General features: G+C 41.5%; 1 protein-coding gene across 1 annotated transcript in view; it reads left to right on the top strand.

The window, feature by feature from the left end:
• lrp1bb (low density lipoprotein receptor-related protein 1Bb) overlaps nucleotides 1–27,781 on the top strand; it is a gene marked incomplete at its 5' end in the record, with an annotated part of 216,928 nt that overhangs the window by 55,347 nt on the left and 133,800 nt on the right. The window contains 2 exons of the mRNA XM_079277460.1: nucleotides 1,298–1,420; nucleotides 16,094–16,231. Of these exons, the coding sequence (XP_079133586.1) occupies nucleotides 1,298–1,420; nucleotides 16,094–16,231 (261 nt within the window). The remainder of the gene's footprint in view (nucleotides 1–1,297; nucleotides 1,421–16,093; nucleotides 16,232–27,781) is intronic.

The raw sequence follows: 27,781 nt of genomic DNA, 5'->3' as shown, positions 1-27,781 counted from the left end.
CATATTCCTCATTTATTATTGGGCAACCTTGAGATACCCCTTTCCCCGCTCAACATCACATGCATTCAATTCTTATTTTTTCCCTTTGGCTTTTGTGTGCAATTTTAAGAATTCCCTGCCCCCTTTTTTTAAAAACGAAAGTAAAAAGAGAGGGCTTTGAATATTTCAAAAGAGACCTCTATTTAAATTGTAAGATTTCAGATATATTGCATCAGTGGGAATAGGAGAGAGGCAGAATGGATGAGATGTTTGACCTTTTCAGATTGTTCCCCGGATAGTGAATGTGCTGGGTGGCGGGGTAGGGAGCAGCGGTGCGTTGAATTATCACTCTCACTGTTTAAACGCCGCATACCTGATCTCCCACTTGCTCCACTCCCACCACTAATGGGTTAGGAACACACTGGGAAAAAAAACCGATGGAGATAGAGAGAGCGAGGGGGGAGGGGGGGAGTTCGAGCCCTGGTCTGATTGTCTGCGGGTTAAGCCCAGAAACAAATTACCGCTTTTTGCTCGTCACCGAGAAGAAGCAGCGGAGGGTCACATTGTGCCGTCAAATCTTTTAGCAAAAGCTGGTGTCATTTCGCAGAATGATCGAGCCGAGTCTCTGACAGCTACCGGCAGGGAAACATGTCAACACTGTGACGGATGCTTGCCATATTGGAAAGGCTATGATGACTTTTTAGTTGACTGGGCTTTCACTGAACTCCCCCAGTCCCGGCATCAATGAAAGCACAGCACCAAGGAGGCAAAAAGATAAGAACAAACATGCCAAACCGCTTTGTAATAGTTTGCCGAGGCACAGAGGACATCATGTCTTTGTTAGAGGAAGAGCCGCTGTCAAAACCACAATGTCTCGGCCGCATCTATGTCTGCCTATTCTTGTAACATTTTAATCTTGTGAAGAAGAAAATGTATTTGCGTCCTGATCTGACAAAGAATTGCGGGTTGCAAAAGACATACCACTGACAAAAAGGACAAACAGTACTCTTTTTATTTTGATTGTCAGCTTTTTAAAAACATACACCGAGCTGCAGCAGCTTGAAAAGCATTGGCTTGTGTCATTCAGATTCATGCTTCCATTGATTGTCATTTTTCTTTCATCAATGCCTCCTCACCCAATCCATTTACTGAATGTGCTTTTTAAGAAAGTTCAAGCGAAGCCACTTCCCCTCCACTCACACTCATGTTCAAGTGCGCATGTTTTCCGGTGAAACGTGTGATCAACCCAGTTCACCGTCATCACCTCATGCCACATCTTCTCTGTCTCTTTCTCCACCCCTCTCCTCATGCCACCCAGAAGCCATCTTGTGTGACGTCGGCGAGTTCCACTGTCACGACCAGGAGACCTGCGTCCCCGAGGCGTGGCTCTGCGACGGCGAGGCCGACTGCCCCGACGACTCAGACGAAACTGACAAAACTTGTAAGTCACTCATTCTATCCATTACTCTCTAATGCGGAACTGTCACATGGAACTCTGCCACGTCGCCTCATTCGTCAGCAAGTGTCACTTTGATAGCGTAAGCACTCGTGTGAACATACTTTGAGTGGTGTTCCAGTATGAACCCACCCCCCCCTCATTAACAATCTCTCTTTCACTGATGTGTTTTTACCCAAAAGCACCTCATACAATCAGCTGGGGGCTCATTTAAACAACAAGCCATACAGGATCCACACTAAATATGTGTGTATGTCCAAATGAGGAAGTATGTACATCAACAAATATCCAGATTTATTAAACCTTGCGTACGCCTGCCAGTGCCCCAATTTTCCTTTATAAATCCCAAATCAACTTGGAAATGTCCGCCCACATTCAACCCTACATGGTCGATGCAAAGCACCTCGTGAGTGTTTGCAAAGAAACCAGCCCGCTGATCAACCACGGAGACCAAGAAAACACACTTTTTTGACACACGAATCGATGCGGATGAGGTGGTCCCTGAACACTCGTTCCCTCCTAATTCTTCCATTCGCGTAATCCTCACAATGCCAGTGCATCCATCATGCGGCATTACGCACGTGGGTGTCAGCACAGTATTTATATGTTTACATCAATCAGACTTGATTGCTTCACACCTTGCCAAAATGATGGTGTCAATCCGTGTATCACCCTCCCTGGATATCGTTTGAAAATGGAAGCTTGATAGGTTAACACAATTTATTTATTCATTTAACTTTTGCTGCGGTGAACTTGGCCGGCAATATGATTTGGACTCGTACCGATGATATAGAGTGTAATTGATGTGCGAGAGCTGTCAGCGGATTTATTTGCCGACTTTGATAATTTACACAATCCGTAGGCGCAGGCTTTGATTTGTGAACGTGATGAGGTGAGACAGCGCTGATGAAATAGGCAGCACAATTTGATTTGACATTTGAGTTTGTTTATATAGATATTTTACAATTGCATTGTGCTCATGTAATAGTCATGCCTCACTAGCTCAAGCACAAATAGTCTCCCCTGTACACATGGGTCAGAGTTTCAGCATATTTTCCCGTCAAATTAGTTTTTACAGATCACAACGTTTTTTTCAGTGCAGCAAAATGGGGCGTGCCTCCTTTCAGGTGCATTGAACTGATCGAATTTAGCTCAAAACTGCGATGGACGCCGTGTCTATGACATAACACCACGCTGACTGCTGGGCTCACACGCATAAACTCCAGCACTTGATCCAGCCATTGGGAACCTATGTTATAGTTGAGCAGCAGAAAGTGTGACGGGCATGTTGCCATGGTGTTTTGTTCGGGCCTTTTTGACTCTTTTTGAATTTTTGATTTGAACCTGACTGCTGCTTACCTCCAAGGGCAGGACAGCAAAAAAAAAAAAAGCAGCTACGCAGAAGATTGTAAGTCTGTTTGAAAATGGGGTTTCATTGGGAGGGCTGTATTATTCCGCGAGCAAGTGAAAGTGATGTATTATGCTGTGAAAAATGTGCTTTTGGCAGGTTCCGACTGCAGTCATGTAAACCTTCATTTGTCCTTCACATCAGAACAGGCAGACGCACGCATGCTCTCGGGTATTATTTACACACATCTGGGACGTAGATTTTCTTTAATGGATACACGGAGCAGTAATTTCACGTCATTATGAGCTGGATTAGCCTTTGTAAATCCCAATGAGACCGTCACACAGTCTATCACAGACATAAAAGGACTTCAAAACCAAATTATTAACATTCTCTGCAGGTTCCTGCAGATATTGGCTGTGACTAGGACTTCATAGTTCTGGCAATGACATCTGTGCATACATTGACCGCATCGCACGATGATTATTAGTGCCCTTTGCAAGAGTTCATGTATTAAGTAGGCAATGCTTGGTGCAGAAAAAAAATCGAAGACTCACTGCTTACATCAAAACTATATCATGACAGTCCCCTGCTGTTAAAATGTTCACATCTGCATGCATGCTCTGTAGTGTCAGAATAGAGAGGTTGCTTGTTGAGTTTCGCAGGCTCAGTGCGTGTTGAGCTAAGGCATCGCAACTCTGTGGCCAAGGCTGTATGCAAAGTGTTTGAGAAATACAAAGGGCCACAAACTGAGCTTGCTAGAGGAGTTCATTCTTGATTTTATCTTTGAGACACATTTCTATGATACAAATCTAAAATGATGTACATCTACACACCAATGCTGTGTTATTGCACGATGATTATGCTAAATTGAGCCTTTAGGGTCCACAAAACAAAAAAAACAGATGCATCTCTGTGCTAATTACACTGTTTGAACTGGATTACGGGAGTTTTTGTTTGTGCTGAACAGCACAGGGACATAATGCTAATCCTATGGCACAGTGGGTAGTACCCGCTCTTCCTCTCTAATCTCCATCACCTCTCACATCGCCTGTCATTCTTTTCATCTCAGTCTTCTCATCTTGTCCCGTATCGTTTCCCTTTCCAAAAGAGCCTTTTACTTTTTGTCTGTTTCAGTGAAGAAAGTCAACACAGGGTCCATTGATATTTGCATGTCAATTTAGAATGTACAATATATTTGCCTCACCAAAATAGAGCTATTTTTTGGCTGTAATCATATACACCTAATGGTAGGTGTGGCTGCGTAGGTCTTAGATATGAGTCAGGAGATATAGAAAAGAGATGGATTGTCTTTCCTCAAGACTTAAAAAGCAAAAGTAGATTTTGTGCCGACGCCTGTTGCATCTTTTCCCATGAGTTCTTTGTGTTGCTCAAGGTCTTACGGATAGCCACGTATATCGGTTCACCTTTAATATCATGTGCTTCTCTTATTGAATGCTCTGTTTTTTTGCTCTGAAGTGTGCCAGATTGTTTTCCAATGAAAGACTGTCTCCGAGTGTTCGGAGGAGCACATGCTTTTTTTTTTAAAGTCCGGATGTATCAGCCTCTCCTGCATTCAATCTGACCATTCATTTGCTTTTCACAAGTCCCCCAGCTTCATGGAAATACAAGAACAAATTGATGGAGTACTACCCTTAAAACCCCACATTTGCTGACTCTAGGGTGAGCAAAACATTAGCAAAAATTAACAGATTTTCTTTGTATATAAGACTCTTTCAACCTGAAAGACAAGGATGAGCTATGCGTGTTTAAGTTAAGTTCAAAGTAAGTTATTGTCCTATTAATGTCCTATTTAGTTTTACTGTATGTGACATTTTGTCCACCGATGGCGGTTCCCAGCACATTTCTGATATCCTCTCTGATTGGTTTCTCCGTCACCTTTGATCTGTCGCTCTCCATTGGTGGTACAGGCTTTAAATATAATAGATATAATATAAACTCGACACGGTTGCTTCGGGCCAAGTCAGATAATCTCCAGAAGGCACTTCATTTTCCCTTCAATTAATGTTGGCTCCATTTTATTTACAGTGCCTTCAGAAAGAAGACCTTGCATATTCATCAAAGGAATTTGGCACAGCTCATTATTATGGATTATATGTTGATGGGAAGGGGAATTAGATCAGCTTTGCCCTGCAAACAGGAGGCGGGATTTGAATGGATTCTGCCTTCTTGAGCGACAGCCACGGCTGCAATAACCAGTGAAGAAAGGTCCTTTATAGAGCATCGTATGCACTGAGCAAAACCATAGAGGATTAAAACAAAAGCAATCAGTACTTTGATTTCAGAGAAATGTATTCTCTTAAGAAAAAGGTAAGGTATTAACTAGGGATGTAACGGTTCACACAACTCACGGTTGGGTTCGGTACGATACAGTGGAGCCACGGTTCGGTACGTTTCGGTACAGTAGAAAACTATAAATGCCAGAGAAATGTACTTGATTTTAAAATATATTTATTCATTACAACTAACATCAGGAAGTTATTCTTTGACTTTGAACAATGATGGAACTATACCTGAGTGACCCATCTTCTGGGGTGTCTTCTTAGCAACACATAAGCATAAAAAACAAAAACTGCTCCTTCATGTTATGTAGTATTGTTGCTTACATCTTGCAAAAGAGATTTTTCATCTCAATGGGACTACCTGGTTAAATAAAGGTTTAAAAGAAAAACTAAAATAATTTAAATTCTTTTTTTATTCAAACGTATTGTTCGGTTCGTCATGCGTACCGAACCGTGAGCCTCGTACCGAACGGTTCAATACGAATACGCATATTGTTACACCCCTAGTATTCAGTCTAGAAATATAAAACAAATGTTGGTGCCTGTGATGGCGTCCCCATTCCCGGCACTGGCTCAGTCAGGGAGATGTAATCACTGCATCTTCAAGGCCTGTGGGTAGGCACCGGTTGATCCGTTCAGCCGCGGGCCTCACGGGGCTGGACATCTGACGACCGTTATCCCGGGATGTCTGAAGAAAACCCGGCAAGAATGGCAATTCTCCAATCGTGCGCATTCAAGCAAACACTCTCACAGTAAAAAAGAAAAAGAAAAAAAGAGTCACACCTTTTGTGTTGTGGGGCCACGCAGCGTCTTTCGTGGTGACGGTTAAAGTGGGAAGATTGCAAAATTGCCTCGGATCATATTTGTTTGTTTGTGCATCATACTTACAAGGACGTCTGCATGTCAGGGTGTGTTTGGGGACATACACATCTGCTGTTTGCTGTGCGTTTGAGATAAAGTGGGACAGCCATAATTCACTTTCTGTAAATATCTCCTCCAGTTCAATTCTTGCGGCATGCAGCCCTCTTCCCTGCATCGATGCCACACGCTTGCAAACACTGTCTTAGAACTTAAATCCTTCATGAATCCTACAGGAAGGGATTTCATGGACTTTTGGCTCGTCTCAGTAGTGCATGCCATGAGGAGCTTTGTGAATCTGGTGGACGTGGAGACCAGTGGATCCTTTGATTGAATCGTCTCTCCCAGTGGAAAAGACAACAAAAGGGGTCAGTGGATGACTTCAAAAACACGGTCACAGAAGCTGTGTTTTGTGGCTGTAGCTCGGCTCGACCCAATCAAAACCGATGTTGATCTCGGTGTCCTCGAGGCACCGGGGGATGAGAACTGTTCAAAGACGGCTCTCTCTGGGGTTCTTGCACGTATTCCCCTTTGTAGACGGGGGAGGGCATGTCTCAGCGTGCCTTCCTCTGAAATCCTCAGCTTCTCGACACTCATCAGTTCATCACTATCCTACAGAGAGTTTGAAAATATGCAGTAAGAGTCAACACAGAGGGGTGCAGCATGTTTATCTCATGGGTATGCCACTCAATATATTTTTGGTTTCCCGACACTGTTTTTATGCGTCTTATGTGTTTTCCTGTCCCTGATCGCTACCTTGCTCCATGTTTTCTGATTCTGCATGTTTGAAAAGTTAACTCACATGAATTATAAAAACGTTGATTTCAGGTTTTGTCCAATGTTGATTCTCTTGTCTGGTGAGAGAGGTTGGTACGTCACAGCTTTATGTTCGTTTGTATTTTTTGGCTCTGGATGTAGATGCATTCAGACCTTTTTACAAACACAGCCAGATTCCTCTAAATATACTCGGATCACGAAACCCAATCCTGATTGTGGAGTACATTTCTTCGAAATTAAACTCAAATTGCCGTTCAAACATTTGGAAGTCAATGACAAAGCCCTTCTGGAAACGCTGCTTTTGGAGTGCAGATAGCATTTGTTCTGTATGTCTGTGATGAAGCCGAAGTGACTGTAGTTGCATGTGTTTCAGACTGCATATCAAAATCCTACGGGGTGTTTTATCTGGCAAGTCCCATATTGAAATAAATGTATCACACATGTGTCGGGTTCCCATGAGAATTGGCACCAGTAGGATGGAGGTTTAGGGGGTAATGTAGCGTAGCACCTTGTTATTGAGCTGGAGGAAAGGGCCCTTTGCATTATGTAACGGTTATTTTCGCTCCTCGCCGTCTCTCTCTCCCTGCTGACACACAACCCTTCTGTTGACTCATCAAAAACAAGGAAACCTAAAACATGCCATTATCACGAATGCAGCATGTATACAGTCAACCATCACTTCTGCATATTGGGGGGGGGGATTATTCACTGAAAGTACAAGACTCTTTGAAAGTCTATATGACACAATTCCATTTGCATGATTCTGATTTCACATTGCCGTCTTCTGTCAAAGTTATTAGAAAGCTCGCAGGCTATGTTATCCCACTGTACCGCATTGAATGTGCAGTGTCATTGGATATCGTGTTTAAGTCTGACGCCTGATTTAAGATCAAATGCACCAGATTGCTATCAACCTGTTTAACCTGCCACACGTGTATCTTGCTTGCAGGCAACGTAATTGGCTGTTTTGTTTTTGTTTTTTTTTTGCAGCAAGATGCTTTAAAATAAGACATTTAATTGACTGGTTCTCTCCCTCTTCCTCTCTATATTTGGAACAGAACTTATGTACAGTTCCTCGGGCTTGTGCCATCTGTCTGACAGTCGTTTCAGTAGGCGGGGAACAGACGCAACAAATATTGCGCGTCTGTGTGCTTGGAAAACATTCCTTACCATGAAGGCAGTGTGTATACATTTTTAAGTCTCTACGAGTCTGTCTTCTGTCAAAATGTGACAGTTGTATAAAAGAAAAGTCATCCTCTTTGCCCTTAACATGTGATCTACTTATATCCAGTCATGTGCTCGCTGCATTGCTCTGCTGCTGCAGTTTAACACATTTCCGAATGTTTGAACATTTTGTCTTTCGCGAAACCTTTCGTGTGAGAACGATTTCCGTTGCCTGGTGACAATCGCGCAACGCTGCCACGTCTCATCCGAGTCAGAAGTGATGCACTGGGAGGAGCACATCAGGGCTTTGTCTTTGCTCTCACAGCCCCCCCCCCCCTATCTTGACAGTTAAACTGCACTGACACATTTTCCCTCTTGTACATCATCCTAGTATCATAAAAGGACAGCGTTCCAGCATGTCACCTGAAGAACCAAAGGAAAAAGAGCATATATATTTTTAAACTTGACGTACTTGCGGTCACAGACCCCGTGCAACATTCAAGTACTAAAGTTGACGTTATCTCCCCGCTGCTGCAGCAGAAAATAAAACATCGCAACCATTTGGGCATTAACTTAAGAGCAAACACAGTGACACATATTTACCACAACACCCAATGACAATAATAGCCTGAAACATCACTGTGACGAGAGCCGTGCATCTCACAGTTATACAGTAGCCGGGACTTGAATCTTAATGAGCATGAATCAGTGACATTGGCCTTTTATTCATTTATTAATCATAACGAATGGTTCGTCTATTGATAGTGAAATGCCTTCTTTCATAGCTACTCCATAAACATGGTCATAGACCAATGATTATTTCTAGGGAGCTGGGTTAGTGCCAGAGGATATTTAGAGGAAGAATGCATGCCCTCCCACTTGCTGCGTGTAGTATACTCTAACCATGGTCCTCATTAAAGATGCCTTCAAGCCCTCAAAACAGGACTTATTTACTCGCTTATAATCAATTGATTTACACTATAGTCCGGCATACCAGTTTGAGCCCTGAGACTCATTACGTTGTGTAAAATACAAACAAAGCCAAAGTTCAAGGCTTTTTACTGAAACTCTTATCATTAAATGAAAGAATCCAGGGCCAATGGACACGAGAACTCCTCCATTTGATTTGAAATCCTCCAAATCAAATATTGTCATTGTTTTAGGAAAATCCCCATGTTTTCTGATTTGGCTGCCCTATCTGCAATAAGGGTTACAATTTGGTATAAACCTTTATATGGCCAAGAAAATATCTAAGGGTTGCTGCAGTGTCAAACCAACAGAGAAGTATCATCCAACTATGCAGCTCCCCCTCAGCTGGATGCTTCGTTTCAGCACCAAACAGCAGAGAGATCGCGTTAGCAGGCTAACTTGTAAATAGAGCGGAGCATTCAGCGGTTAAGGAGACAAATACTTCCCTCAGGAGATGTTGGAGACCAAAGCAAGAGCTAAAAGACCAATGAACCTTTGACGTAAATGGCAACTAGCGTGTAATAATATGTCAATATTGCGTTTGAAACTTGTTCACCTGCTCCCGAGTGCTGCTTTCATTTCGATGACTTCATGACAATTGTCTATTTATTTTTTTGTTCATAAAAGAATGTCAGAATTAAACACAGCACCGTAAATGATCCTTCTAATGACATCATCATTCTCTGAATATTGGTTTCAGCCTCTCTCTCACTGCAATACACTGTATGCATTATTCATTCGAAGCTGGACCCAGAACAATTAGATGAGCACATTTGCATAATGGTTGGTCACAAAAGTATCTCTGTTGACTAATTATGTCGTTGTTTTCCAAATACTGATAAATTGGCCTTTTTTTGCTTGTGTTTTTTTTGTGTTTCTGAAGTAAAGCTTTCCTACATTGTCCCGAGGCTGATCATTTGTCTCTGTGGACTGATGTATTGATTCTTTATTGTACAGTAGAGCCAGGATGTCAACACCCGGCTTCATTCTAACTGAACAGATGCGAGATTCCCTCCTCTCTTTCATATAGAGTTGATTGAATACTGCGCACAATTTACAGCAAATAATAAGCTGCTGCACACAATAAATTACGAGTCTTTGCATAGTGCTCTCATGATTTTGCCCTCATTTACTGCAAACAGTGTGTATGACATGTATCAAATAATATTGATTTGCATTTCTATAGTTTGAGTGGTGATATGTGTTAAGCAGGGGCACATCACTCATTTATAAATGTTAATGCAACGGAAGGGCACTACAATTTAAGGTTTCACATCAGGAGGAAAAGGATAATCGGTTATTTCCTCAATATTAGTAGATTCACCTTGAATGCTGTCTTTACGATGGAATGCAAATCTGACATTATCACGACGTGATAATCTCACCAGACATGCTTTTTAAGCTCTTAAGGTGTTGGAAGGCTGCAGAGGAACACTATACAGTACCTGCTACTGTTCAGTTATTGGTGACGTCATTCACTTTCCAATACAAAATTGATAAAGGGCAATTGTTTACATCAAGTGACTTGACCAACACTGCTAGCAAGTTTGATTTGAAATTAATCTGACTTTTAGCCATTAAGGGTATTAACATTTATGATGACACTGGTCAACACTGTGCGGGACACGAAGCCAGTGCAGTGCAATACAGAAACACAGTGATCCTTAACGTACAGGCAAGGCTGGAAGGTTCTTGATTGTCAGTCTGGCCTTGGTCCAAATTAGCATGTGTTTTGTGTGCAGAAGACCAGATGGAAGGTGTCAAGCTGCCAAAACAAACAAGAACTGTATGCTGCAGAGCATCAACAAATGCTGCATGTGTCTCCACAAGCATGCAAAGGCATTTTCCCCACCTGAGAGTTGTCCAGTTCGTACTCTGCCATTGGCTGCTGTTCAGCAGCTCCGTGTGATTAGTCAGTTAAATGATTGCTCACTGTCCTGTCGATGCGAAGGAAAGAGGCAAGAACTATACATAGTCATTCACGGCATCCACGTCTTTTTCTAAATGCAATGAAAATCACAACGTACAAACCCGTGGTCATACAGTTCGTTGTTTTTCCTCTCTCTGTGAAAAGTCTCAGTCCTTAGAGGTTCCAGCCTGTGGAAAGGTTTTGTCTGGGGTCAGATAAATACAGCAAAATAAGCTCTTTTGGCTGAGTACGTCATTCCAAATGGCAAGAATGTAAAGGTCACATCGGAAAATACTTCTTTTAAATATCCCTTCATAGTTGGACCACGGTGCCTTTTAATGCCAGAGCTTGATGAGCAGAGTTTTACCTGTTTGCCTTCGAGATATGAACCAAGAGAAGCGAGTACAAACAGCCCAGGTACTCGCATCAAGCTGAGATACGAGGAAAGTGGCTCGACAGCAGTGCTGTTGCGTGGAAGTTATAAATATATATCATCCTTTTCCATCAGTTATTCAAATGAAGCATCTTAATACCCAAACATCCTCAAGCTGTAAGCCTGAAAACAACAATGACTTCACCGCAGACAGACTGCATACAAAAGGGAAGAGTTCACTATTTTCCACGAGTTGCATTAGCACACGCACAAGGAGGCAAACAAGCAGAATAACTGAAATATTCATGGGTTGTTCACTTTAAATGTATCCTTCCACACCAGTGATGCCGCTTCTCAACCCAGAGATTAATGTTAACAACATTGGACCACTCCTGTCATGGTTTGTTTTCACAAACTGCTGGTCCTTGCATTTTGTGAAAGTTAACACTACTGTAGCAACTAGTGACGCCAGTAGTTAACAGTGTTTGTTGCCAAAGTATGTCATTCACACATGGTTGAATATCCTGTTAACTATCACTTTGTACATCTGCAAACTCCAACCAAACCACGCAAACAGTAGTTACCACTGCATCAAAGTTCACTGTGTACAAATGTCTACTCTGTTGTGAAAGTAAAGGGACGAAACGAGACACTCTTCTATCTACCGGTGACTATCAGTAATGGGTGGACCCCAAACACAGACAGAGGTTGAGAGTGTGGAGTAAATAAAGGATTCATTGTAGGAACCAAGGGTGATGAGGATGGTGAGAGGTCGAGCTGAGCTGGGCAGGCTGATGAGAGCGACAACGTAGCTCGTGAGGCCGGCTGGCGGGTAGGGGAGCCGCGGGTAATGAATCCGGAGACACAAAGACGGAAGGTACGTTCAAATAAATCAACCGGCACGAAGAGAATTACTCTGATTGCGTCCAAGAACGACAAACTTCCACCGTGGTCGCCACAACGAAAGAACCAAGGTTGGTGTACTGCACAGTTATGAGCTTGATGGAACCAGGAGAGGAGCACCACGCCCCGACGCCACACAGACACGCAGCACAATTCTAATCCACGCCACACACCTTCTCCCTACCATCTTTCACGCCATTTCTTTGTTTGCGCAGCCGCGTGGAGGCTGTGCCACATGACGTTCCGTCCCAAAAACCCTCCAGAAGCTGGCCAGTAATGTGCAGTAAAACTAGCCTACCTCACATTTTAAACGGTCATAGGAACATTTTGAGCAGAAATGAATTCCGCCCCTCTGCAAAACTTATTATACAAAACGTTTTCGATCAAATTAGAACTTCTTTAAGTAAGGTTATATGTCCAACAATCATTGTTTGATGACACATCAATGATGTTGCGATGTGCTGCTCTGGCTTGTCTGTGCGTGCGCTCTCCTTGTCCTGTTTTTGCAGCGCGTCACAAATTTGTAAATTTGTTTTTTATTGCCTATCATGTTTATGATTAGATTAGGGATTTGTGTAATAATAATAATGAGAGTGCATACGACTAATGTCACTGTAGTTGTGGGATTGACCGCAGTCGTAAAGGCGCTGTGGGAAGTCTACGTTTCCGTTGCCTCAGAGATGCTACTTTGATCATTAATTTAAACCGTGAATTAAGAAAAGGAAATTGTTATTTCTTCGGGATATGATGAATCCCTGTACGTAGAAGTTCACGAAGCTTCTTCTGCTGTTTGGTGATTTTTCTTTTAGGAAGTCATTATTCCGCACAAACTGGCAGTGGTTATCATATGATTATCATAATGAACATGCCGAACACCCTCTAGAAGTCTCTCTTTTGACATTTAATAGAGGTATTAGGTTTTCCCAGCAGACGTATGGCAGCGTGGTGTTTAATTACATCCTGCAATCTAAAATCTAAATCATTTCTTTGAATTATTTGCTGAAAATGATGTTTAATGTATGAAACACATATTCAGTGCAATTACACCACAACTATGGGTTTGCTTGCAGCAGTGCCAGTAATATGTGCAGTATTTAGACTAGATGGGAATGTAATAAGGCGTTCATGAATATTGATGATGAACTTGAATGTTTCTCGCTTTACCTGGACAAGCAGATCACGGTGTCATTTGTTCTTCTTCCACTCACAGTGTTATGATTGAACTGGTATTGAAGTGCGCTTGGCCATTTCATCTCTGGACATTATTCATTTATCAAATCATTACTGGAACCTTCCAGTTTCCATCGAAAGTGATTGGAGATTTATACATCAGGAATTGCCTAATACAACAGTTTACATGTTTTTATCTAACTGTCTATCTATGCCTCTGTCGTGAAACAAACACAGCAGAAAGGGGCACTGAACAAAGAGATTTCTCCGACTTCAAAACATGGCCCCATGGTTCCTCGACTCAGTGTATGTGCCTTTAAGAGCAAACCTGCATTAGTTTGCCTCTGATGATGTGACTCCATTAACTTAGTGCACATTTATGCTTCCTCTGAATTTAACAATGATAGTATATGCGACAGTATATTACCTGAAACCTCTACACATCCATGGTACACCTTGTTTTGGCCCTATTTGCCTGCACAGGGTCCAAACTATTCAACTACGACAAATAACAACTGTAGTTCTGCTCCATTTTTCTCTTCCTCAACAAGTGAAGGAGTTAAGAAGATGGGGACATCTATAGCAGTAACCTTTTGTGTACCGGCTGTGTCGGCTACATCCTTCCTGACGGACCTTCATGCCAGCAGCGATACCTGCCCCGGCACCGTCTGCTTTGGGCTGTCGTTTACCCCGCAGATTGCTGTCTTTGGCCCACAGAGAAGCTGTGGCGACGAGCCGAGGCCTTCACAGAGCTTCGTGTTGAAGATAGCAGGGATATCCGTCCGGTTACTTTAACGGCAGAAGAGCTGGACATGCTGATGACGCTGAGAGATACAAAGCCTCGCAATTCTGGCTTTCTCTATCTCCACCACGGCCAGGCATCATTCCATTCAGGTCATGATTTGGTCATTTCGAGCATGGTTCTAATCTCAACCTGAGATGCCACTCTAATCAACCAGAATAAAGAAAAAACTCATTTGTGGGTTTGCACGCAGGATGTTGGGTTAAAGCGTCGTTCAGCAGCTTGGATTTGGGAATCTAAGGGGAGAGAAGCTCGAGTCGCTCTAGCTGTCAGAGGATGGCGTGGTATACTACCCCATTTATACGACTTTGTGCGATCATCCAACGAACTACAGTAGTCTGGGAATAGACAGAGGAATTCTGAATACCTCAGCTGTTGAGAGACCATCTGTGTACCCCTGCATGACAGATCAGAGCCGCTGAATATTCATGCACCATCCCTCCCCTTATCACATTAGATTAGAACCCATGTGGCGAGATAGCAAGGGGAGAGGCTGACAATGCTGTTACGTTGTCAGAGACCCTTACAGCGTTGTGTTAAATAGCACATTTGCCAAATGGACTATTCTGTGGCACTGGGTGGAATTTGAAAGTGTTTTTGTTTAAGTGCAGCGAGTAAAAGTTTCCTATGTGTGTTTTGTCAGTTAAACACAAGGACCCACCATTCCAAATATGTGAGATGTGTGAAATGTCAACAGTTTAAAAATGTAGTTTTTTTTTTCCTTTTCAGTTTTATAAAACGAACACTGACATACAAGTCAAGTGTGTAAATAATGCGCTGTACACACTTCACATTTCCAAGGCCATTGACGATGTGTTGAAGATGAATTCCTCATTTATTATGTATTTTCTCATTGAGAAAGCAAGTGAACCCTTTATGACCCTTTATATATTTACACATAAAAACACTATTTATTTTCTCATGAATTGTATTATCTAGATTACAATTGTTTTGTACGAAATGGCTGAAAGGAGCACAGTCATCAAATGAAAAGAGTGCTTCAAAGACATGTTGGATCCCAGCAGATGAGGCTGCCAATTTTCTCATGTATGAAATATGAACTCTGAGACAAGGCCACTGATATTTGACTTACCTAAATATGGCTCAGCAATGGTGTGAATCACTGGGTCTGGAAGAGATGGCCAAGAAATACTCATTAAAGAAGGAGCCTGTCTCGCGGCACTTTTAAAGCAATAAAAATGATTTTGGAGGAGAAACTAATATGAGTCATTATTGTGTCAACACACACTCACAACTACTTCTACGCATACATTCTGTAGATCAGCAGGAGAGGACAGCCCTCTTTGTAATGGCCACATTAATTGCTGCATCTCGTCTTACCTTACAAAGTAAAAATGGATGCTGTGAATAAGTAACTGCCCAGTCAAGATGGTCCAAGTGTGCGTGGGTGTGAGTTCCTGGGGGGGGGGGGCGACTCTGGGGGATTGGGACGGACCCCGTCGCATGGGTGATACATCTTCCCATTAAGTGGCTGCAGCGGCACATTGGTAATTGATATCAATGTAGTTGGGGTGGAGATGTGACACATTTACAGTGCTGGTCAACTGTGTTTTATGTGCTCCTGTGGCTGCCACATGACTGAGGGTCACCTATGTGCCTCATGAATCCTTAAACAGCTGCTCTGCCTGGCTGGCAGGGAGAGTCGGGCAGTTTGTTATGGGACTTCACCAAGTGCGTCTGCAAAACATCTGTTGTGTCTAAAGAACAATGCTGTGTGAAATATAAATACATTTGCATATGCATGGGTTCGCCCGCTCCTTTTAAAAGGGCTCTTGAAGTGTCAGCACTTTGTAGTTTTTGCTGGCAAACTAATTTCCTCCAGCATTTCTTTTTTTTTCGACTGCCTTCTCAAACGATAATGACAATGAAATATGCAAATGTATTTCACATGTGGTCGCCCACTGTAACTGCTGCTCCATATGCTGGAAAAAAAAAACATTGTTAATGCACATTTGGCTTTGCAGGGAACTGATACGGTATATTTATGATTCATGTTGAAATAAATGGATGAACAGGTTTGTTTTCGTTTTTTTTTTACAGTTTATTGTTTCTCTTCTTTAGGTGCGCAGGAGGTGGTGATCAGATGTCCCCTCAATCACATACAGTGCATCGGGACAAAAAAATGTATTCATTTCAATAAACTCTGCAATGGGGCCAGAGACTGTGAGGATGGCTTTGATGAAGGAGTTCACTGTCGAGGTAAGAGTTAAGGATGCTCTCACAACCCGATTCCTTTTTGCCTTGGGTTTAGCATGCATAAATTAATAAATTCTCTCATTATCATGTTAATTAATCAGGTCACGTTCATTTTATTTGGATTATTAAGATTGTGGAATTTATTTTGCACATTAAATCAGCACGACATTTGTAAGATATATAGCTGTGGAAAACGCTCCACTTTTATTCCCTGTTAATAGAGAATTATTATTCCAAACTTTAATCAAGTCAATTTGAGCGGGGTTTTTTTTTTCTTCTTTGATTATCGGAGTTCAGGGATTCTTTTCACTTTCGCTTAGATACGCACTGCTTCATGCATCTATCATTGGAAACACATCCAGCTCTCAATGCGCGATGATTTGCTAATTCGTGAAATGGTGCCATGAGCTGGCACTTTCTAACTTTTGTGGTAAAAACTGGTCGCCAAGGAGAATTCTCATCATCCTTCCTGTCAGAGCAGCCAAGAGACTCAGCAGGACAGGAGCACCAGGTGTTGTGTTTGTACACAAGGCTTGGCTGTTGCTCTCATTCTTAGCAACTATACCAAGCTGCTCCAGACACCTGGCTTCTGTGATACGGCGGCGTTGGCTTTATGATTGCAACTGTCTTCGCACAACAGTAGCTCCTGTCTGGCAGAGACCACGACCTTTTTTGACCTGTACTACTCTGTGTGAGTGCTAGGTGCGATGACACAGCCTCCGATTCACAGCAGTGAAGAGTCCAAGACGGAACGGGAAACTCGTCCTCCAACGTCTCACTCCCTGTACAATACTGCTTGCATTGAAGGATTTAATTGGTAGGATTGATTAAACCATGCTACTTGCTACTTCTTGCTACCGAGGTAGAACGTGCAGGTGTGTCAACACAATGTCACTTCATCCACTGATGCTGGAAGGACCAGGCAATTAATATCTAAATTATCAGCTGCTATACCAGCCAACTCATTATATGTACATGAGATGAAAGTCCTTCACACATACAGCCATAGTGATAATACATTTATACTGCTTGCAAATTGTAAATGACTCTCGCTATTACAGATCCCCCAAATGGAAACCAATTAGACACTGCTCTCATATAGTTCTAGCATACAATTAAAAAAATGATAGCACTGAGCCTCACCTTTCTTTATCTTACTGGGAGCACTAAAGGGCTTCTGCATTAGCCACAGTCTTTTACAGAAAGTACGAGAAATGTAGATAGAAAGGTCAGACAACGATGTTTTAATTGAATTCTGTTGCTATGAATGTTTTTCTATTTTGGGGACAAAGCAACAAAGCACAAGGCTTCGAAAAAAAACCTCCAAATGTAATTCGGTGCAACTTGCAACTCAAAAGTAAAGAAAGAGGAGCCGAGTACAGAACAACAACACAGATTTCATTGCACAAATCCCTACCTTCTTAAATTACAAGCCACCCATATTTGGATACCTCAAAGATTGGAGAGTACAGTTAAATAATAAAATATATTGTGTTTTTTATAACTTGTACATTTTAATATGTTCAAATTAGAATAATTATCACAAACCGGTGCCGAACGGCCATGACAAAAAAGGGAGATGCATTCAAGGAGGCAGTTTAAGTTATTTATTCATTTTAAAGTAACATAAAAGACAAAACATAAACTAACAGTGACATGTGAAGCCTCACAGGTGTTTCCACTCTGCCTGACGACCCTCTGCCACGCCCACCTTCACACCTGCAAGGAAAGCAGACAAACAACCAGACAACAGGGCAGACAGGGCAGAGAGGGTCGTTACATAATTATTCAAATATGAATGAAAAATGAATCACAAATGTATATCATAATCTCCTACTTAATATTTGGTTATTTGATATTCCATTTAGAAATATACGAGCTACCAGACGGCTTTTTGTTCTTTTCACGCTTTTGTAAAAGGATCTGTATGCTGCATTTGTTGGTGTAATACTTTTGGCCTTTTCGCAAGAGAAGCTGAAAAATAATTTTTCCTTTCTGTGTCGAGTTAATTAAATTTCACACTTGAATTACCTATTCATCCATTTCGTACTTTCTTTCACAGTAAGGACAACTTTTTGTTTTACTGAAGTATTCATCATAAAGCAATTTGGGCTGCAAAAGCTGTGCAGATATTACATATAAATACACTTTTTAAAGATTTCCGATGTCATTTGGGTAAATGTTTTTTTAGTTTTTAATCGTTTTCAAACTTCTATAAATCAAGATGCACTTCAATAAGACCATGAGGTGGTGAGGCATTTTAATAAATCATGCATATACACATTGGTGTGAATTTTCTTCTGACTTGAACTGATTTGAACAAACCAGATTATTCCCGTCTTTTCCTCTTGCCCCAAAAATAGTATTATTTGCTCATGCCGTGCCGTTCACAAGTTTTAGATTTTGTGATACTGCTGTCAGCTCCACACAGCAATAACCTTGTAAACTGCAGACATGCACATTTCATGTCAGCCTGATGGCGTTTTTACACATCCCTTGTCACGGAATAGGTACGGCACCGTCGTATCTGATGTGAAAGACTATGTGACCTGAATGCTAACAATCCCTCTTAATGCAAAACTGCAGATTGTGTCTCATGTCTAAAAGCATTAGAATAAGATTGATTCTTTCTTAAAAAATACATTAGCCTTGTAGAAAATATAAATTTGTTGTCTTTCTACACAAAATGTAAATTTAATGTTAAAGATAAACATCATACTAATTCCCGTTTGTGCGGCTCCGACCTTCTGCTCCTTCGCTCGGGGACACATACTGTGCAGTATGCTCGGGCCCACACGGACAGCCCAAACTCATTTGGAAGCAGGAGAAATTGAGGTCACCAAAGCGAAGTTTTAGGCAACCAGCTGGGTCTCTTACAAAACTTTTTTCCCCCCCCTCCTTCCGTTCCTGCCCACCTCTTATGAATATACATGCCGAACCTCCCGAGAGGCCTTGATATGAAGGTGCCCAGATGGAAAACCACCAAACTCTCTTCGTTCACCTTCAGGAAACTTGCTCATTCTTAATCACATGCTCGTGGCCGTGCCGTGGGATCTCTGAAGCCTCTCCTGCTTGGCCTAAGGCTTAAATGAACACAATTCAGCTTCAGACTCCATATGTTCTGCTAAGGTCAGAAAGTGGTCATAAACAAATATCTTCCAAATGTACATGGTGAATACAAGGAACGACATGGAAACTGAATTTGGAGACTTTGTCAACCTAATGCTTGAAAATGAAAGCTAAACTCTGATGCCAGGCTCAATCCGTGTTTGTTCAAACAGTTTACTCAATGTTTTCACTTCATCATACTGGTTCGCACAGTCACCATTTCATCTTTACCAATGAAAGCGAGACTCAAAAAAAAAAAGCAGCAGTTTTTGTTGTGGGAACAAAACACGATGATGAAATAGTTTGCGTTCTGCTTTTTGTGAAACTGTTCAGGAGCTCTGCTGGAGACTGCATCATGACTCAGTGACAGCAGTGAAAGATCTCTTGACAGATTGAAGCCAACTCAACACTGTCACACTGTTGCCTCAGAGTGAATGTCAGCAATACAACCGTGACTATACATAGTACAGGACATTACATACGGTAATGATGAAAACCCAATGATATGTTGCTTCATTTACTATTCAGTTCCACAGCAGCAGTTCGAATCTTAGTTGTTGCATGATAACTGACCCTTCACTAAGTCCCGCCCCTCGAACGCAGACTGCCCAATTATAGCGTCGCATGGGATCAAAAATACGGTCCCGAACTAACGTCATGTGTGGCCGTATGCCATGTATGGGTTCCATGGTGAAACAGTTGAACCATCTTCAGCTGATTATGTCGTACCGAGAGAGAGACTGTGAGAACATTAAGCTTCATTTGATGCCATTCAAATAGTGACTGTAGGAGATTGGATGTGGGTAACTGTTGTTGAAAAAACAAATGTTCAAACTGTACGGAATTTAGAAAAACACGTTTTTCTTTGCTTGATTGTGCATCTTCGATAAGTGAGCACCCAGTGACTACCTCGGACGGAGAAGAGCGGCTCCTGTGAAAGTGACACGAGCTAAAATAACATCTACGTTGCGTCTTTGGACTTCTGCACTGTTTATTGTTATGCACCAAATCACCAAGACACATTCCTTGTCTGTGCTATAAAAGGATTAATGCAGTGAGTGAGCGAGAGCAGAGGAGACATTATTGGTAAAGTCTATAAACCTCTTCTGTGTGCTTCCCGACCAGAGCGATTTAAAGCCATTGCGAGGTGAATACCTTTTTCAGTTTCATTGTTTTCTTCGGCTAAATAATCCGCTACGGTGTAATAACACTGGCTGAAATGGCCAGATGGACTGTGTGTGTGTGTGTGTGTGTGAAGTTATTACAATCGTTATGATACAGTAGGATTCACGAGGTTGTTAAATTAGTGACACACTGTTGTAGCACATGATCTGGACAGTTTACTTACAAGTCATGGCTTTGCTACTTTTTGCATTATGTGTACCCAATCTACAGTCTGTTTATGAGTAAACACCTTTATTTTGAAGGAGGGTTTTTGACATTTTTAAATGTACAATTAATGATCTTGTTGTGTTCGACCAATGTAACATTATTCTTTATGTATTAACAATGTTTAAACAGGTGATATGAAAAAACTTATTTGATTTCATGCATGCAGATTGGAAAAACAAAGTCCATTGAACATTCTGACTGTGAAAATGTAATCCTTTACTACAGGTTGTAAATACTGCCGACACATTTATCTCCTTCACAGTCAAACTGTATTTGAGTAGACAGATGACGATATGAATTTTACAATATTCTCTCCAGTATTTTGAAAGTGTTTCAAACATGATCCGCAGCTTTGACAAACATTTCACAACATGAATATAGCAATAAATGTCTGACAAGAAAGGACGTCTCGCATTTATATTAGATCGGTGATTCCACCTTCGGTTCTGTTGACATGCTGACTTTAGTTTAGAGGGTGAATACAGGCAGAAAGTACATCTGTATAACTTTTTTTTTTTAACATTTCAGCATGCAAACATAAGAAGAAAGAAGAAACCATTTTTATTGTCATATACATTTTTACACATACACGAAATTTGACTACTGCATTTGACCCATCCCTGTATATAGGGAGCAGTGGGCTGTCATTGATCGGCGCCCGGGGAGCCGGGGGTTCAGTGTATTGCTCAGGTACACTTCGACACGTGACACGTCCCAGTCGGGGATCGAACCGTTGACCTTCCGGTTCCCAGACAACCCTCTTAACCCAGTGAGCCACGGTCGCCCCTAATAATAATATATTATAATAATAATAATTTCTAGTAGAAAATGAAAATACGTATGACCCTGAATAGAGCATAATATGAGACCGAATAACATCTGAGCTCCATATATTGCATTTCATCATCCTACTGCTTCCTCTGACTTTGGTAACCCCTCAGTTGTAATATCACGACGGCAGTGGTGGATACGCTGCAACAAAATTAACTAAGACAGTTTTTTTGACAAAAAAGTGCCATCAGATACATAATACACAGATATATATGTACCGTGAATATGCTATATTCGCATTAACGGGTCTACATATTAGCTTTAATCACTTGTATGCTGACACTAGTGTATCATAATTGGCACTCTCTGTGCATATTGTGTCATCGCGGACAATAAATACAGGCCATTTTTGTACGAATGCCCAGAAAGATCATCAGCATTGACTTTTATGAGTCAGTAAAAAAACATCATAATCCGGGCTCAGTTTTCATGGCAGTGTGGATATTGGCTTAAGAAGAGCAATGAGATTGCAGTCATGACCTTGCAGTACAGTGCTTTGCCCATTCATAAGGTGTTGTTGTGCTCTTCTCAGTGCACATGGGGAAAAGGAGAACATGCAATTAGATGGGAGTTGCATGTAAATTGCAGCGCAGCAACCAATAATTAATAAAATAGCTGTTCAGCTGTGATAAGTTTGTTTTTCCATCATATTTTTGTCAGTGCTATAGCCGGGAATAAGATACTTTCAATTACTATAATTGGGAACAAGTAGTAACTGCCTCAATACAGCACAAAGCCTTTTTCAGCAAAGCATTTTAGTCATTGATTTTGTTTTGCCAGTTAATACTGCGAGGATGTCCTCCTTATCTTCTCTTTAGCTAAACTGCAATACAGTTAAGTTACTTACTTGCTGTAGATATTCCTATAGTTCTGATTGAACGTTTAATTCAATAACATAAGTTTGGGTGACCAGCGTGAAACAGCTGACTGCTGATATGAGCACAGTTCACGAGGCCTTTCACTCTCGGTGACATTTACTACACGTTTATAACTACTCTGGTATTTTTACCCCTGACTGAGCTCGACCCCGACCATTACATTCATCCTTAGCCTCATTTAGTGGCTCATGTAAACTTGACATTTATTGCAGAATCAGTGGGCATGACTTGTAAAATGTTGTGTTGAAAGAAAAAAAAGAAAATCGCACTCACGATCAAAACGGGTCAATTTCAATATCGCAAACAGCCAGCAATAGATATAATTCATGCTTGGTTAATATTCCAGCATACAATGAGAAAAGACAGCGTGAGAAATCCCTCACGCAGAATACACTGTATATCCACAGCCCTGCTCTTATATAGTGTTCTGTTTAAGCTGTCATGCATGTGCTCACTTTCCCATTGCCAATGGGAAAGTGAGCTTTATTGTGTATTGTGTATTATGTATTGTGAGCTGCTTCACTGCTCACAATACAACCATAGCTGCCACAGCTATTCCCCCACTCCTCTCTCTCTTTGTGCTGAGCTTCCAAGTGTGATCTCTCAGGGAAAAATGGATCAATCTGCTGTATCAACTCTTTATTATCTACGCTGTCTGATTTTGAAACGTGAGTCGTCTGAATGAACTTTAATTCTCGGTGTGTGCTGCTATGATTGTTATCATTTTAGGATTTGAACCAGAATCAGTCCCTCTGTTTAAGTCAGGCTAGCTTCATCAATCGACACATTCGCTATGTGGGTCTCATGATCATCATGAAGTATGAAGCTTAGATGTAACCCCGCCCTCCATTTAGTTAAGGAGATCCAAGCAACATGCACATTGGTTGGTTTGGTTGTGTTTTGGTTCTCCTGATGTGGAGGGAAGAGGTTGTAAAGTACACTATTGCTTTTCTAATATGAACCTTATATTACATACTGGTTCTTTTACTCGTCAATAAATCCTATTATGGATAATGACCCTCCTGAGAAAGTTAAGTCATTAATGACACGGTTTGATTGACATGAAAGTTGAGTGAAGATTGCAATTTCCAAATCACAACAACCGCAATTGACTTACATCATTTCCAATGTCTTAAAGCTGTGTAATTGAAAGTTTAAACTGTAGCTTAATCTATGACACCAGTCAAAGTAAGTAAACAGCGACAGTAAGTTGACTGTAGTTAATAACATTCAATTTGACCAAACAGAAAATAAACCGTTTTCTGTGCATGCTGGTATCATTTCTGCTCGCCAAATGTGGTTTTGTGGAAGAGCAAACAGCACTCAGTATAGTTTTTGTACTTCAAAATGAAGGACTGGGCTTTATGTTTTTACTTCTTTACAAACGAACCAACAGAGTGGCGACTGCTTATTTCCATGATGGATGTAGATGATTGCCTATTGATCCCTTCAGAGCGGTAGCAAGCAGGCAGCTCAACAGCTATTGAGCGTAAACGTGTTTTCAGAATATCTCGGTTGAACTTTGAAGTGCGTCGCATCATCTTTTGAAGCTCATCAGATTAAGAGCTCTTTAATTGAGACATCCAGGATTCACAGTCGTGAGACTTGAAGCTCGTCCTGTCGGTCTCTGAAGCTAACGTCAGCGTAAGCCGCTACAGTGCAGAGCCTTCAACATTATTATTAGGTGTTTGTCAGTCTGATATCAAAATATTGTCAGGCATGATTCGCTTAAGTTTGGGTGCATCCTGACACTGAAAGCATTCAAGGTTGAGACCCTATATCCGTGTTTCCTCATTGAGGAGTTAGACTTTATGTATGCGTGATACATATTAGCTGTGAGCTGCAGAAAATAACTTCTAAAATTGACAACAGGATTTACGATGCAGAAAGGAGAGACGAACGAACAAGAATGATTTGCTTCCCAGAGAGCTAGTTAAATATAAGATTGGACTTTCAGAGCGAACCTGTGCCAGTCGCACTCCAACATAAAAGCGTCGGCAAAAAATAATCCCTTGAATGCGGCTGAATGTTAGTGATGAGGTGCTGCTGCCTCTCCCGGCACTCTGCTTTCACATTCTCTGTAATGCATTTGATTTCCAAAATGTATGGATCTATTTTTTGCTCCGTAAGGGTAATCTGGACTTTTATGCGGCGATGATTTCCATGTCACAGCACAGCTTGTCAAAGGCAATGTGTTTACCCTCTGCTGAGAGCACACTGATTGAAGCTATTTGGGGATTTGAATTATAGCTCCGAGTACACAGGCTGAAAAGTAACAGAAAAAAATATCCAATTCTCATTACTGACGTGGCAGTGAGAAAGCATTGTCTCCCGCGGTTCGTCTTCTTCGGGAAACAGACACCTTAATTGTCTCTGACTCTGAACTCTCACACACAGACACACACAAAAAAAACTATTCGAAAAACATTAATATTATGTTTTTCTTCATTTTGTGATGATAAAGCCGGTGGAAACAAAACAACGTGAAACATGCACCTTCCCTCCCACCCTCTGTCTCTGAACAACATTCAATTATCTCACTTGATTAACTTTTCAGGAGGACAATTCAAACAAACACTTTTCTCCAGAGTGAAGGAGCCGGTGATAAGTGATGCTCTCGTTATGAAACGACTCGGCATGAATACAGCTCAATCATCTTTTTAGTGTTTCTCAGTAGGTTGAAAATGCGCTGCCAGCCAGCCTCGTGGACTGCAACATATTAGCATATTTATTAAATTGTAGCCCCTCTAATGGATGGAACATTTACAGTAAGTAGTCAAAGTGATAGCTGTCCTCTCTGCAGGGGTACTCTGCAATGTGCTCTGCTTTTTAATGTGTGACTCCACCTCACTGTGGTCACTTTACAGACGATGAGGTTGTCATTTTCAATGGCGTTTTAATTCCTACTTCTGCTTTCGAAAACAGATGATTTAAATCGAATTCCCAAAGAATTTGTCAAAAGTATTACATATTAAACTCATCTCATTTGAAGTTATCTGTCATATTTTGCTTTGCTGTTTGAGGAGTTGAGGTTCCAGCTCTTGTTATCTTACTAACTCTGGTTAGGGAGCTGCCAGGCCCCAGTACACACTGACGATCAATAATTCATGCATCTTACTTTGTTGTTCCACAGCCTGGCAAGATATTGTCACTCACATCAGTACTCTTGCTAATATGAGGAAACAATCTGGTGTCATCAAATCCTATTACAGCCGATTTCCTTCCTCGGGAGTGGTTAGAATTAAAATGTCATTGTTTGCTGGAAGATTTCGACACCCACACCCATGATGTGTCTTCAAATATTTAAGGGCATGTCAGAAGCCTGGCAGTGCACCAGTTCCAAAATCCCTCAGCGAATTTTGCTTTGAGGGATTAACAACATTTACTGTCACGGGATTACATTTCTTGAAAACTACATGTATATACGCATGTATCTCTCAATTTCTAGGGAAAATGATACCTTGTAGACCATCCGGACAGCTCCGTTTCACATCAAAGCTGACACACTTAAGCTTCTCAGATAACTTTCTAAAGCCTTGTCAATAAATTGTGTCACTGCAATCATTGCTCATTTTGTACAAATACGATTTCCCTGCACACACGTCTGGAAACTGTTGAATGATCGAACCCCAGGGAATTTATGACCCAATTTCATATTTGTGGAATCAATCTCGTCACTTTTTGCCAATAGGGCCTTCCAACCACAGCTACAGACCTACATGATGGGTTGAGCTTCTAATATATGGGCGAGAAATCCACTCATTAAAGGTCCTTGAGCCAGCCATGGGTGCACCTCTGTGTTGGGTTTGCATCTTAATTTGGAATTACAGGCCTTGACTGCCGACCGAGTTTTGTGAAGACTGACTATTCAGAGAGTCAGGCCATGGCCATCCCCAAATGGAAGCCATAATTAGGTCAGATGGGGCAATCTGACTGTTCGCCTTTGGTTAGTCTTTCCTTGCCCACGATGAGGCTTCTTGTTTGTGTTAGCAGAGCAACAGTGCCACACACAAGATGCATACTCTGCCATCTGTGTTGCTGCATGTGGAAGGTCTGAGAATCTTCTACTGGAGTGGTCTTGATTGATGTGTGGCTTTTTTTGTTTGTGGGATGCTGGCGAGTAAAATGTCCCCGGAATAAACAGAGTGCTACTGTAGTTTTGTGAATTACATGAATGATACCAAAAATTTGATAATTGTAACTCTCAGTATCAAGTACTATGGTGGCCTGCACAGCTCAGCGTTGTTAGCTGTGTGTCTTTCATGAATACAAGTCACAGCATTTCTTAAGCAAACATTCATTTTAATTGCAGTTTTATTTTGGTGGTCATATATCATATTGTTATCTCATACCACAAAATAAAATGAGAATTTTCTTTTCCTTACATTTGTATTATTGTATATGATTATTTGTAGCCACTCTACAACAGAGGTGGCAAACTCATGTTTGTTAAAGGGCCGGCTCATTGAAACCATTGCATAGTAACCTGTAAGAAACAACACCTCCAAATGGGTCTTTTGTTTTAATGTACAATTAATGAACATTCCATTAACAACACAGATGATGAACGGCCCGAGATGTCTCGCTGATCTCTCGACTACAATAACAAACGGCCTGCTGTTTCCTCAAAGCTCCCGACAATGCATGTGGGATACATAACGGGTTGCAGGAATGAGTCCTAAAGTCTGGAAACATGTTAGCCTTTTTTGCACTTCTGGTTCCCTCGTGTCGTTTTTTGTTCAGATGCCTGCACTAAGGTCTGTGGTTACACAAGCTTAGTTGATTCACGACATAAAATATGTCAGTTAATACCCCACTCGTGAATTTTACGCATCTGTAAGTGGCTTGATGAGACGACTAAAAATCATCAAAGTCCGCCTTTTTCTGATTGGTGGGGACGTCATTTGACTGTGGTGTAGTTTGTTTATACGTTAGCTTTTTACTAAATGTGGTGTTCATTTGTGAAGATCATCTTGCTGAACAGTGCATGTAAGGATGAGAAACATCTGTTTGCCACAGAGCTTATTGTTTTTGCATTAATCAAAAAACCAATGGAAAAAATCCCATTGCCATTTTGTTGAGGGAACCAGGGCGATGCTAACTTTGGGCTTGGCCTACAAAAACATGTCATCCCTGCAGCGCTCTATAGCGGATCCAGAGACCCCCAGAGTACCACTAGACAATAGGAGTGCATTCTATTGACACAATGGAATGAATGGCTTCTCTGCAATTTTCACACTTTGCAAAGACATCCAGTGGGCCAAATTGGACCCTTTGGCGAGCCTGTTGTTGCCCTCGGGCCGTATGTTTGACACCCCTGCTGCTACCATTGTGCAGTATCTGC

Source organism: Melanostigma gelatinosum (genome assembly GCF_949748355.1).
Source record: "Melanostigma gelatinosum genome assembly, chromosome: 10".
In the NCBI taxonomy this organism is placed as follows: domain Eukaryota; kingdom Metazoa; phylum Chordata; class Actinopteri; order Perciformes; family Zoarcidae; genus Melanostigma; species Melanostigma gelatinosum.
The sequence above is the reverse complement of the archived record's forward strand: the minus strand, read 5'-3'. Positions and strand labels throughout refer to the sequence as shown.